Source organism: Sturnus vulgaris, chromosome 2 (genome assembly GCF_052056855.1).
Source record: "Sturnus vulgaris isolate bStuVul1 chromosome 2, bStuVul1.hap1, whole genome shotgun sequence".
Classification (NCBI taxonomy): Eukaryota; Metazoa; Chordata; class Aves; order Passeriformes; family Sturnidae; genus Sturnus; species Sturnus vulgaris.
The window spans coordinates 29,976,213-29,989,504 of record NC_142244.1 but is presented as its reverse complement, the minus strand read 5'-3'; the positions used below and the strand labels follow the sequence as shown (position 1 = coordinate 29,989,504).

General features: G+C 37.5%; 1 protein-coding gene across 9 annotated transcripts in view; it reads right to left on the bottom strand.

Annotated features, from left to right (window-relative positions):
• The window catches only part of STXBP5L (syntaxin binding protein 5L), a 189,081-nt gene that overhangs the window by 84,271 nt on the left and 91,518 nt on the right, over positions 1–13,292 (bottom strand). For all 9 annotated transcript variants that reach the window (XM_088159032.1, XM_088159037.1, XM_088159033.1 and 6 more), the window contains exons 5-6: positions 12,534–12,668; positions 532–595 (exon numbers count right to left, since the gene is read on the bottom strand). In XM_088159032.1, the coding sequence (XP_088015158.1) occupies positions 532–595; positions 12,534–12,668 (199 nt within the window). The remainder of the gene's footprint in view (positions 1–531; positions 596–12,533; positions 12,669–13,292) is intronic.

Below are 13,292 nucleotides of genomic sequence, written 5' to 3'. Positions count from 1 at the left end.
CATACAAATAAAACTAACTCTGATTGTGCCTCCTGGTGGCTATCAATCACAGCCATAATGCTCTGACTATATGTTTGGCTTCCACTTATGGACAGTGATCAGAGTTGAGAATGGAAAACAGCAGGAAGTTGCAAACCTGGGTTATTTATCATGATAATTCTTACATAAGAAAAAATTTGCTTTCTCATAAAAACTTAGTATAATGGTCATAAGAGCATTTTTATCCCAGTACTGAAGTAATGATACAGTTTTTAGTCAAATCTTACTCATACAAAGTCAAGCTTTTTAAAATGGGAACAATTTAGAAGGCTATACATTTCAAAGTAGAGTATGTTGTCTGTATCACAAAACGTTTACTCATTAAATTTGTACAAAGATAATTTTTTTCATAAGAACAGTAAAATAGTTATTGACTTGCAAACATAGAAAGAAAGCAGATGATAAAATTAGTGAGTAAGCAAAAGGAAAGAGTAGCGAGGCAAATAAAGGCTACGAAATGCTGAAAAATTTTATATCATAGGTTGTACTCACTTTTCCCTCATCTCTTGGGCTGTCGCTTAAATGGACAACTGGACCAGGATGAGTCTTGGTGGATCTGCAAGACAAAAATCAATTAAAACCTGTGAATGTTTTTTGTTGTAAGAAGAGCTAGATACCTCAGCTTCTAGGTGTGTTAACACATACCTCCAATGGTTTAAAAATGATTGTAAAAAGCCTTAACAGGGTAAAGTTACAGGTATCTTTTAATATTCTCCTCTATTTCCTTTTTGCCATTATAGGCAAAGATTCTCTTTTCTTAATGATGAATCCTTCCTTCATTTTTAAAAAATCTCACTATTCTTCCTATTACAGTAATTTTCCTCCCTCTCTCATTCTTACAGCTTTTTTTCCTTTCCTCTTCTCTACTCCATCTCTTTCTGACCCTCCCTCCTTACTTGCTCCATTTGAAGGCTAATTTGCCAAGGATTTACAAAATCTTTACTGGATTCATTTCAGATACTGATAGCATGACTCACCAAGTTCCAATGTCACTAAAGACAGGGTTTCAGTAACCTCACCTACATTGCCCTGTCAGGAAGCGTCTTAGCATTACTGCAGCACGGTTTCAGAAATGGAACATCTTGCCTCTGATCTGTAAAGCCTTATCTCATCTTCAGACCAACTAACACAGTTATGCCCACAATGCATGCTCAGTGAGGCTCCCCAGCCTCAACACCCATCCTATGAGTTTTCGTAAGCCTATACAGAGATTAATTACTATTCTTGACATCCTCTCCCTTTCTGCAATACGTATCAACTGCGTCTATGCAACTTAGTACTTAAGCTATTAATGTCCAGCACCTGACAGCAAATGCAAATCAAAGGAAGCTGATTGGACAGATGGAGATTTTTAATCCATCATCTTTTCTAACCTGACCTTCAGGTCCTGGCAGTCATAGAGAGCAAGAAGACAGGCACCAGTCCACACTGAATGCCTGCACAGAGGAGGACCTTTCTCCCATCTAGATTCTGGGCTCAGAGTACATGTCCCTTGGAGTTCAGCTTAGGATCTGAACACTCATGACTGGTCTTGGTTCACCAAAGGTCATCAGGAAAAAAAATATGGCAGAGACTGGCAGAGCCCATGAAGTGAATAATTTATTTGGAAACCATACGTAAAATAACCTAGGCTCCAAGATTTAAAGCAATCTGCAAGAGAATTACAGGAACAAACCAAAACAAGCTTCTCCAGCCAAACTACTCAAAAGATTTTCCTAAACCAATGGCCTCTTCCTTTGGCTGAATACTGCAGGGTAGTAAAACTGGCCTCTGTTCTACAGGTCAGACTCCAAATCAAGGCTGAAAATGGTACACAAAAATTCTCAGACAACTCAAACATTAAAACACTCTGGACTCATCCACAGCTTCATAGGCTCCTCCTTCCCAGAACAGTATGCTCCAACACTCTTAAAAACATGCACACTCTTCTCTGCCTTCTATACTTTGCCCACATTATATTTTAAATATTTTAATTATTTTGTCATGTACCAAAGCTGGGTCAAAGCAGAGAGGCAAAGATCTAGTCTGATATTTCTTTCTGAGCTGAGGACAATGCAAAATTAATCTAGACATCCTGAACATAAAGCATGTTATTCTCCTAAATGAGGTCCCCACAAGCAAGGTTGCTGCAAGAGCATTTTGCAGCATATCCCATCACAGAAATGAGATCAGCAGGAAAGCAGTGGACAGACGGTTTATACAGTAACACTCTATGCAGACTGTCTTTCATGGTGCCAGCAGCAAGCACCCATTTGGCCTGAGACATGGCACAAAACCATTTTTATAGAGATTCAGATAGCAGGAGATCTGACCATCATTCCTATCCAAGCCAACTTACCAGAGGAGACCCCTCTGGCTGAGCTTCTGTTTCTGAGCGTGCTGGTTTCACCCAGGGAGAACAGACTCAGAGAGAGGTTCTGTCTATGAGAGCTTCCTCTGTGAGTGATGGGACCAATTGAAGGCTGGTTTGGTTACTGACAGCCTGAAGAACCAATTGGAGAAAATTAGTTCTCTCAGTGCACACACATTGTGAAGGAGGTAACCCGGAAAAGAGCTCTTTTTCTTTTCTGGCAGCAGTGCAGGTAACAGGGCCCAGCCTGGCTCCACTGCAGGCCTGTGGGCCTGGTGGGGGGGCAGGGCCGGGCCTCTGTGTGGGGAGCTGGCACGGCCTGGCAGGGAGGAGGGGTGGCCATCAACAGTGAGTGCCAGCTGAGCCCACGGAGGCTGATTGAGGTCCCAGCCACTTTTCCAGTGTGGCCTGAGTGTCTGAGATTTTGGCACAGCGCCAGCATTGCAGTCTTGCTTTCCCTGTGTGAGATCTTAACTTTTTCAATGCTGAGATAAGACTTGCAGACTTTTCAATCCTCCCCGGAGTGAGAAGGGAAAATGAAAGAGCTAAGTCTCTTTAGATGGAAGGAGAATGAGATGCTGTGAGATGGCTGAAAATCCTTTTGTAAGATTGTAGAGATGAACTGATATTACACTGAACATTCCTATAAACCATGGAGAAAGACATGGGGGGGTTGGAGATGTTCCATTTGATAGATTGTTAATCAAAAGCATCTGTGTTGAGAATCCCTTGCCTCGAGGACAAAAGGGGATCTCTGTTTCTGGTGATGAAGCATGAACAGAGAGAAAAAGAGAATTTTTGGTTTGGAACAGTTAATTCTTAAAAGTAAATACCCTGTGAGTTTAACGTGGCCCATAAGCACAGCTTTGGGAAAGCTGTGAAAATGGGAGGAGTCTCATGATTTGTAAGGTCTTTTCCCAGGCAGATGCAAATCGTGAAAGTGAAGCCACGAGAGAACTGGCTTTTTCCCTCCTTGTGGAGAAGTCCTTATGGTTTGACAAGAGGAAACTTCTCTCTCCGAAGTGAACTGAAAAAAGGACTATTTGAGTTGGGAACTGACTGAAGTAGTTTTTTGTATGTTTTTATGAAGGTTAGGAGAGGGGAGGAAAGAGTGATCTGAAGATCTTATTCTGATTTTGCTTTTCATTCTTTTTTTTTTGTGTAGTTAATGAAGTTTTTTACACCCTTTTAAGTTTTAGGCCTGCCTTGCTCTTTTGCTCCTGGTTCTGTCTTACAACAGAAAGTTAGTATATTTAAATTGGCAAATCAAAACTATGACATTTGGTGCATTGGCCGGGAAATTCAAATTAAACCAAGACACTGAGTAATCTGTACTGAAATAAAAATATCATTTCACACCACCAGGCTTTGGAGCAGGCAGGGTAGGTAGGCAGTGACAGGGAACTGAGGGGCGAGATGAAATTGTTTGCAAGCAGTGCTTAGACCTACATGCGTCTTGTACATCTGTCCTGAGAGAGTGCATGTGACAGACTGGGACATTCTCAGCTGTTTCAAATGTTGTTTCTGACATAGATTCACCTGTCTGAACATGTCAGAGTATTTTGATGGAAAGAAATAGGTCTGTTTGGAGTATATGCTGCCTATGCAGTGATGGGCAAAGGAAGAAGGGTGAGAACAAAAGGAAAAAGCAAGAAAAGACACAGCATAAGAATTTTCATTTTTTAGCCAGATAAGAACCATAGACAGATGACATAAGAGAGAGCAGAGGCAAGTAAACATCAGATATGTTTCCCCAGAATGCTGAGGACAAACAAGATGGTAGTAGAAGCACAGGCTGACAAAGTCCAATGAGTTGGGCAGCTATCCCAAGCCATTGAACTAACCAGGATGCACGGTACGTTGCTTGTCCATTCCAGTGTTGGTACATGACCAGGAATATTGGCAAAATCACAACAAATGGAGGGAGAAAGGAAAAGAGCATACTGTCTTTCTAAGGTAAAAATTGATTCCATTTAGTCAGCTCTTTGTACCTACTAATTTTAAAAGTCAGGAACAGTTTAGACAAATCTGTGTAACCAGTTTCTCTGAAGGATACATACAACATTGCTTACCAAAGAATGTATCAATTTCTCTTTGGATAGAAGCGAACTCTTACATGAGCTGTCCTCTACTCTTTAGGCTAAGTATACTTTCAGTCACACTAGCTTGTTGTTCATCTGTAAATGGTATAAAAACCCCTGTCTTTTACTTCCTTATTTTCATCATATATTCCTGCAGGGTGTACACTGAAATTTCTGTGCTAAAACCTCAGCTGAAAGGGGAAACCTTCACTAATACAATACAGTTTCCAATCTCCTTCATTTCTCTCTTGAATTAATTTTAGTTGGAGGATCATGGGATTTACTGCACTGTATTAATGTTGTAGAGTTTGGGTATTATTTTTTCTTAGGCACTTTTTGTTTCTTTTAGAAGTTTTATTATTTAATTATTATGCACCTAGCTATTTCTTTAGTTTTGTTGAATAAGAGCTTTATATACACTATCAGCAAAGTCGATAGCAAACTAGCAGTCTGTACACTAAATGTATGAGATTTTATTTTTCCTCATTGTCTTTCCTCTATATTTGATATAAGTATTCTCTCAGTATTCATATTACCTTAATTGTTATTTTAATAATTTAATACTTTAGTTGTTTTGTATAATACCTGGCTTGCTCTGGCTTCTTCCTTTTTCTTTCACTTCTATTAAATTTGAGACTGTCAGTCATTCTATCAAAAGACTCAACAAACCATTGTATAGTTTTCACACATATATCATTGGTCTAGGAAAAATGAGGATTTGGGGGAAAGGGGATTTAGTTTTTGTCTTTGTTTCTCACCATTCTACTCTATTTTAACTAGGAATAAATTAAATTAATTTTTTCCAAGTTAAGTCTGGTTTCTCCTTTGACAGTAGCTGGTAAGTGATTATCCTAATTTTACCTTGATTCATGAACTTTTCCATCTTATTTTCATTCCCTGTCCTGTTGAGGATGAGGAGTGAGAGAGCAGTTAGGTGGAGGTTTCACAACCAGCCAGGATCCACCCTCCACAATTTCCTTGATCTCTTAACAGAGGCCAACTTTATACACAGGTAAGAGTAAGCAGAGAGTCTATTCAGTTTGGCAGTCATAACATAGCTTCTGTCAGGAAAGCAGAAAGGATCCTTTTCAAATAATTGTATATACCAAAACTAATTTCACATGTGTCATCACAGATAAGATCACACACAGATGACAACAGATGTTCCTGAAATTTTTTGGAAGTGTAGAGCCTATTCCCCAGCAGTCCTCCTGCACTGCCATTCCAAGGCTCCAAGAAACATCGATTTTTTTGTACACAGCAAGTAAAGAATTTGCATCAAAACTGATTCCTCTTTGGACTACATAACGAGAAATAGTCACAAGATGCAGCATAAAGTTTGGTGAACATGGATGAACATGCACAGTCCCATCCTGAGGGAGATGTCTGTGGGAGGATAAACTCATACAAAATAATCCCAGCTCCAGTAGAGCAAGGAAGAAAGCTGTGTGTGAAAGTATTGCAACTTCCTCAGTTCTGCAAGACCTTTTGCTTGTTGCTCTGAGCCTGCCCGGTGGCTGGTTACAGAAGGAGTGACACAACAAATCTTCTCTGGTTTGCTTCTCCTGAAGTGATGATATATCCCTTTGGGTACAGGACTGTGGCAAGGAACTCAAACCTTGTCCTTGGTGCCAAACTAAGACGAGGAACTGTCTGCCAAAGGTAGATCAGTGCCTCACTTCTTGCATCTCCTTGTGTCTTTAATGAAGGTATGCATAAATAGAAATAACAACACAATATCTTTTGGAGTTCTAGGGATCTGCTGCTTGTAAAAGAGAGGAATGCATTAGGCTCTACAGTCAATTAGGATAGACACCATGACTGTGCTACAAGCAAGATTAAACAAAGCAATTATTTAGTTAACTATATTATATCAATAATATTATTTATAGAACCCATGAAACTATCAGGGCTATAGATACAGTAATTACTGCTTTTATATAGTAAATTATATTGCATGTGGAAATGTCTACACACAAACCCCATTTTGCCTCAAGTTGTTTTAGTATACATAAAATGTTGTTCCCCCTCATCACTATTACAGTAAAGTTGTCAAGGAGATTGGAGAGTTGGATACTATCATTGTGGAACTGCCTACAGAGAAAAAAACCCCACCATTGAATTATATTAGATACAAAAGAAGAGATCCAACAGCTCCTGGAAAGGATGAAGAGGTGCTCGAAAACCAACCAGATTTTAAGCTATTGTGAATAAAGCACTCTAATGTTGATGACAGATACTTGTGTATAGGCATTCCTTCAAGCTGGCTTTGGAGAACTGCATAAAAACTAATTAGATACTATTACCTGAGAAAGGCAAAAATAAGGAAGAAACAGTAGGTGAAAATAAGATGTAAGTGAAATAGTTGAGCAGGGAATTTTTAATTCCCAAATAGCAGCTGGGGTACAGCTGAGAATGACTGAGAAAATAAAAGCTCTGGAAAGTCATAAAAAGGATAAAACACAAATCCAAGTCAAAATACAGCAGAAAGAATAAAGAAGGTCAAGTCCAAAACTTATCAGCAATGATTTTCAGTAAAACTTTTGAAATGAAAGTTAACTTAAACAGAGAAAGAAAAAAGTATGAGCTAATGATATAAAACTTTGCAACATTTCATAGTCTTTGTTGACCATTAACCCAAAAAAAACAGACTGCAGAAATTGAAAAATAGAAACAAAGATTCCCATGACAGCTGTACAGAACTAAAACTGGCATTTGCTAAGAAGATACTGATACTTTCAGTTGTTTTGCACTTCATCAGAAGTTGTTCCTGACAGCAGCAGATATTAATTTACTTGGTGTGTATTCATTTGGGGAAATGAGAGAGTGGCTATGCTGTAAGATGTGACTCTTTCTCAGAAGAACCGGACTGAAATTAAGACAGCAGTTACTGTAAAACGGTCTTCAAAAGATTTGTAAGGATGGAAGCTTTTATTTGATTATTTTATCCTAAAATTAGAAAGCTCAAAAAGAAGTCTTCAGCGATGTTACAATCTGGACCCAGCAAAATGTTGAAAATCCATAGATGATGTATTCCTCAATCATCATAGAATGTTTTATGCACTCTAAGAAATCAAGTGACTTAACTACTGCCATAAGAACTTCAAATACCAAGACAATCTTTAAAGCATGTGAAAGTATGCTATGACAAAATAGAATCAAACCAAAACCATTTTCCTTTTGAAAGAAAAAATAGCCTGCACAATTGGAGAAGTACTGTAATGATTTCTGAGAAGAATAAAGATCTGGGGTTAGAAAGCAATAGAAAGAGTTAGGAGAGGGAAAAAGAAAGAAAACATCCACATTAGTCATTGTTATGAAGTAGAAGTTGACTGAATATGGCAGTGCTGAAAAAAATCCATGCATAGACAAATACTTCTTTAGTGTCTGTAGTCAGATATCTTCCACAGTTCTGCCTTCCATAAAGGTGCAGTGCTCCAGGGAATTTAAGGCCTTCTTTTCATTGGTAGAGCCATATAGAAATTTAAGAGAATAAGTTAGACACATTATCCATATGCTGTGGCTCAAATCTGGGAGGTGGAGTAAACAGAATCAGTTCAACCTCAAGATGCAGCTCTGAATCTTAGACACACTTCCTGAAATGTCCAGAAGAAGGAAGCCTTGAAAATTGTGCTTTCTTTATATTAATAACTATCTCCATTTGGGTCTGCATTAAATTCTTCTAGACTGATACTTCTCCTTTGTATTGCTTTCCCTCACTGCCGTGAATCTACTGACTCTGAGTCTCCATTTTAGGAAATAGGGATGGGCAAACAAAGGGCTAAGAAAGGAGATACCAAGTTATGGCTCTGTCATAACTGACTTCCACTTTGCCCAATTCTTTGATCCCCCAAATCTCATAAATTTTGGCAAGTTTCAGTTATTCATTCATTAAATAGTCGGGTGTTAAAACATTGGAATCTTACTGGGGACTTATAATATAGATTTTTAATTTTTGGAGTTCAGAGGACACATATAAAGATCTTATTTTCCTTTCCAATGCTACATGACCTTCCCAAATGATCATGTTATGAAAACCGATCTCATTGTCGTTGGAGTACATGGAGACATGCTGGGCTCATTGACTATTTTTCTCTTCCAAAGCTGTTTCCGAACATTTGGAAGAAAAAGAGAGAAACGGTTTGCCTATTAGGGAGTAGAAAACCAAACAGTATCATGAGCCTCAAACTCCTGTGGCAAAGGACTAGCTCTGCTACATGACAGAGAAATGACAAGTGAAAAGGTTTTGATTTATTCATTCTTAGCTGAGAAGATTGTTTCAGTGTGGCCTGAAGTAGTGATAATGCATGAGACGACAGAAATTGAAGACAAGAATTGGTATCCATATGCTTGTGTTTTTTCTCAGCTCTGTTCAAGGACAAGTCCACTAAGACACAGACAGTGCACGTGATTTAAAAAGGAAATTTTTCCTGTAACTTTCAGACTTAGTTCTGAAAATAATCTAAAAAAATAAATTAAAAAAAGGGATCTGTTTCCTTTGCATTATTAGCTGTTCAGGCCTTACTTTCTAACTAATATTAGACACTGTTTAAGCTCACTGAATGATCTCTCCTGCAAGAGAAGACAATAGTCTCTTATGATAAAATATGTATTGCAATCATCTTCTTGACATGTATCTCCACTAGATGCTTCTAAGCAGGGCATAAAACCACTATCACTCAAAAAAATAGTGTTCTACAGATCTTTCAGATACAAAAGTAGACAAGAAAATCGCAAAAAACAGCCTCTGCACCAAATGCCAACTCTACGTAAAAGTAGCTGTGCCGGAAATGGTCATCAGATTTCTTGCATCATATGTGAAGTCTGAAAATGTTGTATCTAAATTTGTTTCTCCTTCAAGTCTTTGAACTACCAATTCTTTTCACCTCAGTCTTTCACTGCAACAGAATCACTTGTACAAAATTCTTGCAGTCATTTGATAGGCGTCACTGACTCAAAATATTTGGTTGTTTCTGAGGATGAGGGTTACATGTAGATTTCATTAGAAGTAGATTCAAATCACTGAAAAGTAAGAGAGGGGGCCAATTAAAAGAAAGATAAGTTATGTTGGTAGACAATGAGAATTGCATGAAGGATTAACTCCTTCAGGCTTGTTAGAGCAGATGATACACAAACTTGAAACACTTAAAATTTTATTTGTAAACCCTCCGTCTAAGCTGAGGACTTGAATATAGCAGCAGAGCAATGGCTTTAACTGGTCTTTTCTTGCCAATAAGTTTGAAAGATATATGATTGCACAAAAGGTAATCCCTTTCCTTCCAAACTTTATAGAGAATAGTAACATCTTCAAGATAACCTCACACTCTGAAATGTTACCATTAACTCAGAATGTAACATAATGTTCTGAGCACCACTGCCCCTTACATTATTCATGGTAAGGTTGAAGATTTTCCTGAATTTTGCATACATATATTTTCCTATTTTCTTTCATCTTTGAAAGCACCTAAACATCAATAGACCCTGTGAACTTATACACCCCAGAACAACCTGATTTTACCGTAAGGAGGAAGTTGGTCTTGAAAATTCTAGAGATGCCTTACAACATGAATTATTTTATGATCCTGTAAAATGTGAAAAATATGCAAAAATTATGTGAAAATAATGTGGAGATTAAAAAATATAATCAAATCAGAACATATCAATGGCCCAAAATAAAACTGTTCTCTCAAACATTTTTCTCAGTACTATTCTAAAGAAAATTCTACAATCATGAGCTCCGCCTCATGAAGTACATTTAAATTTAATAACATTTCCTTTAAAAGCTAATCTACATTCCATTTTACATACAAGAAAGCAACAGTAGTGGAAGAGACATCATAGTTTATTACCAGAGAGAGTTCAAATTACTTTACTGAGTCACCCAGATTCAACTTCAGAGGGACTATAGCATCTATAAAAGTGGCTGCTGTGGCAAACATAACCATTATTCCCATCAGCCTCTTCCTCTAATACAGAGAATCTAATCTGGAAACACATAGGAACCCCTGTCCACCTGCAAAGTATTTACAAGAACAAACTTCATCCACTCCATATCAAGGAGTACATGGTAAGATTGGATGGAGAGGATAGAGCTTTAGAGAAGCACACTGCTTACACAATCAATTCATCCTTGTAAGACTAGTAGACCTAGAGGCAGTAATGAGTGAATACCTGTGCTCACCTGTCAGCAAAACAGTACATGGCAAATTTGCTTTTTAGAAGAAAAACCTATTTTGGTAACCATGCAGAACCTCCAAGTGCCTGGGGGTGACATAGTCTATCTTTATTATGCTGTCATTACCTTTTACAACTTATGGAATGTCTAGGTATTTTCCTGCATAGAAAATACAAAGGAGATAGTTAGGAGGGGCGGCTTGCTTCCTTGAAGGTTCTAGAGAGGATGCATATTTCACAGCATCTAGACTGTGGCAACAAATCAGTAGTGAAGTTTGTTAGAAAGCAGCCCTTATTTTCCACATTAGAAAGAGAGGCTTAATTCTAGTCTACTCTAATGAAAAATGTTTTCTGTGGCCACTAAAATAATTTAAAAATATTTATCCAGGAGAATTCTGAAATAATTAGAAAGTGAAACTTGGTGGAAGGCTTCCAGTCCATAAAAAACTTTTGGATCTATTTCCCTACAGAATAGAAACGTCCTAATTTCTGGAGGAATGAAAATTACAAGTGCACACAAAATGAAAACGTGTTGTTCCCAAAAACTTGAAGACATTATCTAGTCAGTGTAGAAAACATAGACATTCTAAAATACAGCATTCAAAAAGCCCTCCAATATGTCAATGTCAACAAAACAAGATTAGAAATAGAAAACAATTAGGATACTTTCTACCTGAATAACTCATCAAAATTATCATACTCCGGTGTAAATCATGTTTTCCAGCAGTACTTTTTTTGCAGCCAAAGCTACTAAACAGAACAAGCAGTCTCATAGGGGCAGAACAACCAAACATTCCAAAATTGAGATCTGGATGAAAGATTTACCAGCAGACTGAATCCTGATTACAATTTGAATCCTTGGTTTTATGTCCTTTGAAGGTAAACGTATATTTTTATAATTATGCCTTTGAAGTTTGGTGAGGGCAGAGAGGAAGAAAGAAAATGAGGCACCAGTTCAACCTGGGGGACAGAGTGATTAGAATAATAAAAATAGATGGAAAAGAAAGGAAGGAATTTTTGACAACTGGGGTTACACTTCAGGCCTATAACCCTGTTTTTAGCTACTGTTCTCTTGTTTCACTGAGATCAGTGTATTTCAGTTTACTACCAGAGGTTACAGGTCCCTCAAAACATGAAGCAAATGTCTCATAAACTGCAAGAAGTGCTATGAGCTTTCCCACAGAAGTTCCTCTTGCTGGATCTTCACAGAGGAAACAGCAGAGAAAGAGTTTTCAATTTCTGTCGAGGCTTTTACTTGCAGGAAGCATAAACGTATTCCAGTCAGTTTTTTGTATGTCTCTTTCCATTTCATACCCACAACACAGGCACCTCGCTTAGCCTGTTAGAGAACTAAAATTTAATAGGTACTCGTTATCTTTCCTATCACTTCATCAGGTTTTGATCTATTTGAATTAACCTTGAAATTCTCATTTCATATGTTGAGCAGGAGGTTTCATCTAGTGACCTCCTCCTGTCCCTTCTCATCTAAATGATTCCATAATTCAGTGAAGTTCTCTGCAGAGTCTTAGGGCAAATATCCTCCATTATTCTCTTCACAGAATGGAGGATATGGTGAGCAAGCTTTCCTAATAAAAATAGTAATATCTGAATTTTAGTGATTAAAGATTTTCTGTATTTCATGGAGCTTCATAGTTAAGCAGTACACCAAAATTATTTTCTTTTATATGAAATACAGTTACATGGTCTCTAACATAAATCTAATTCCTAATGTCCTGTAAAAAACCAGTTAATAATGCAAATGCATTCACTGAAATGAAAGGCTTCAAAAGATCTGGTAATATTTGCAAAACCAAATAATTCTTAAAAATTAAACTTAAGACAGCTATGAAAATGACCACACATACAAATGAAAAAAAATCTGCACTTACAGCTCTATCGCCTTGTTCCACATGATAACATATCCAGAAAGAATGAAGGACTCAATATTTACAATGTGTGTATTTCCTCTCTCTGTTCCAACATAAAGCCATTTACTCTGGAAAGGCAGATGGCAGTAAGTAATCCTGGGAAAAAAAAACAAACACAAAACAAAAAAAATATATTAACAATATTTTTTAACACTTTTGCAGCTGAAAGAATTATTCTTTCAATTTTATAACTTCACAAAAGCCTGCTAGTCAGGCATTCTGAAGAATGTGCATATTCTGGGGGTCATCTCCAGGAAAATCATAAAAGAGAACATGAAACAAAACAGGGCCATCCTGCCTGCCGATATTAAGAGAAGGGGAAAAGGGAAGCATCACTTGAGCACTAAACTAAGTCTATCTATCTCCAAGAGTATGTAAACTGCACTTTGATAGTATTCAAGACTCTCAAGGAAGGCTTTCTTATATCCTTTCTCAGAATAAGCAGATTATCCAGTCTAACAAACAGAGTTTCGTAGACATCAGTGGGATTCATGTTTTGCACAACAGAAGTATAACACCATAATTTGCACAAAAAAACATTATTTTATTTGCCATCTGGAAGAGAAGGGCCTTAGCTAAGAGGATTTATCAAAACTGAACTACCACAGTAACACCGAATCCTATACTCATTACAAGGTAATGAAAAAGCGCTACATTAGCTCGGAAAGATGTCATGACAATTTCTCATGATAATACATAAAAGTTTTCACAGATGACAAA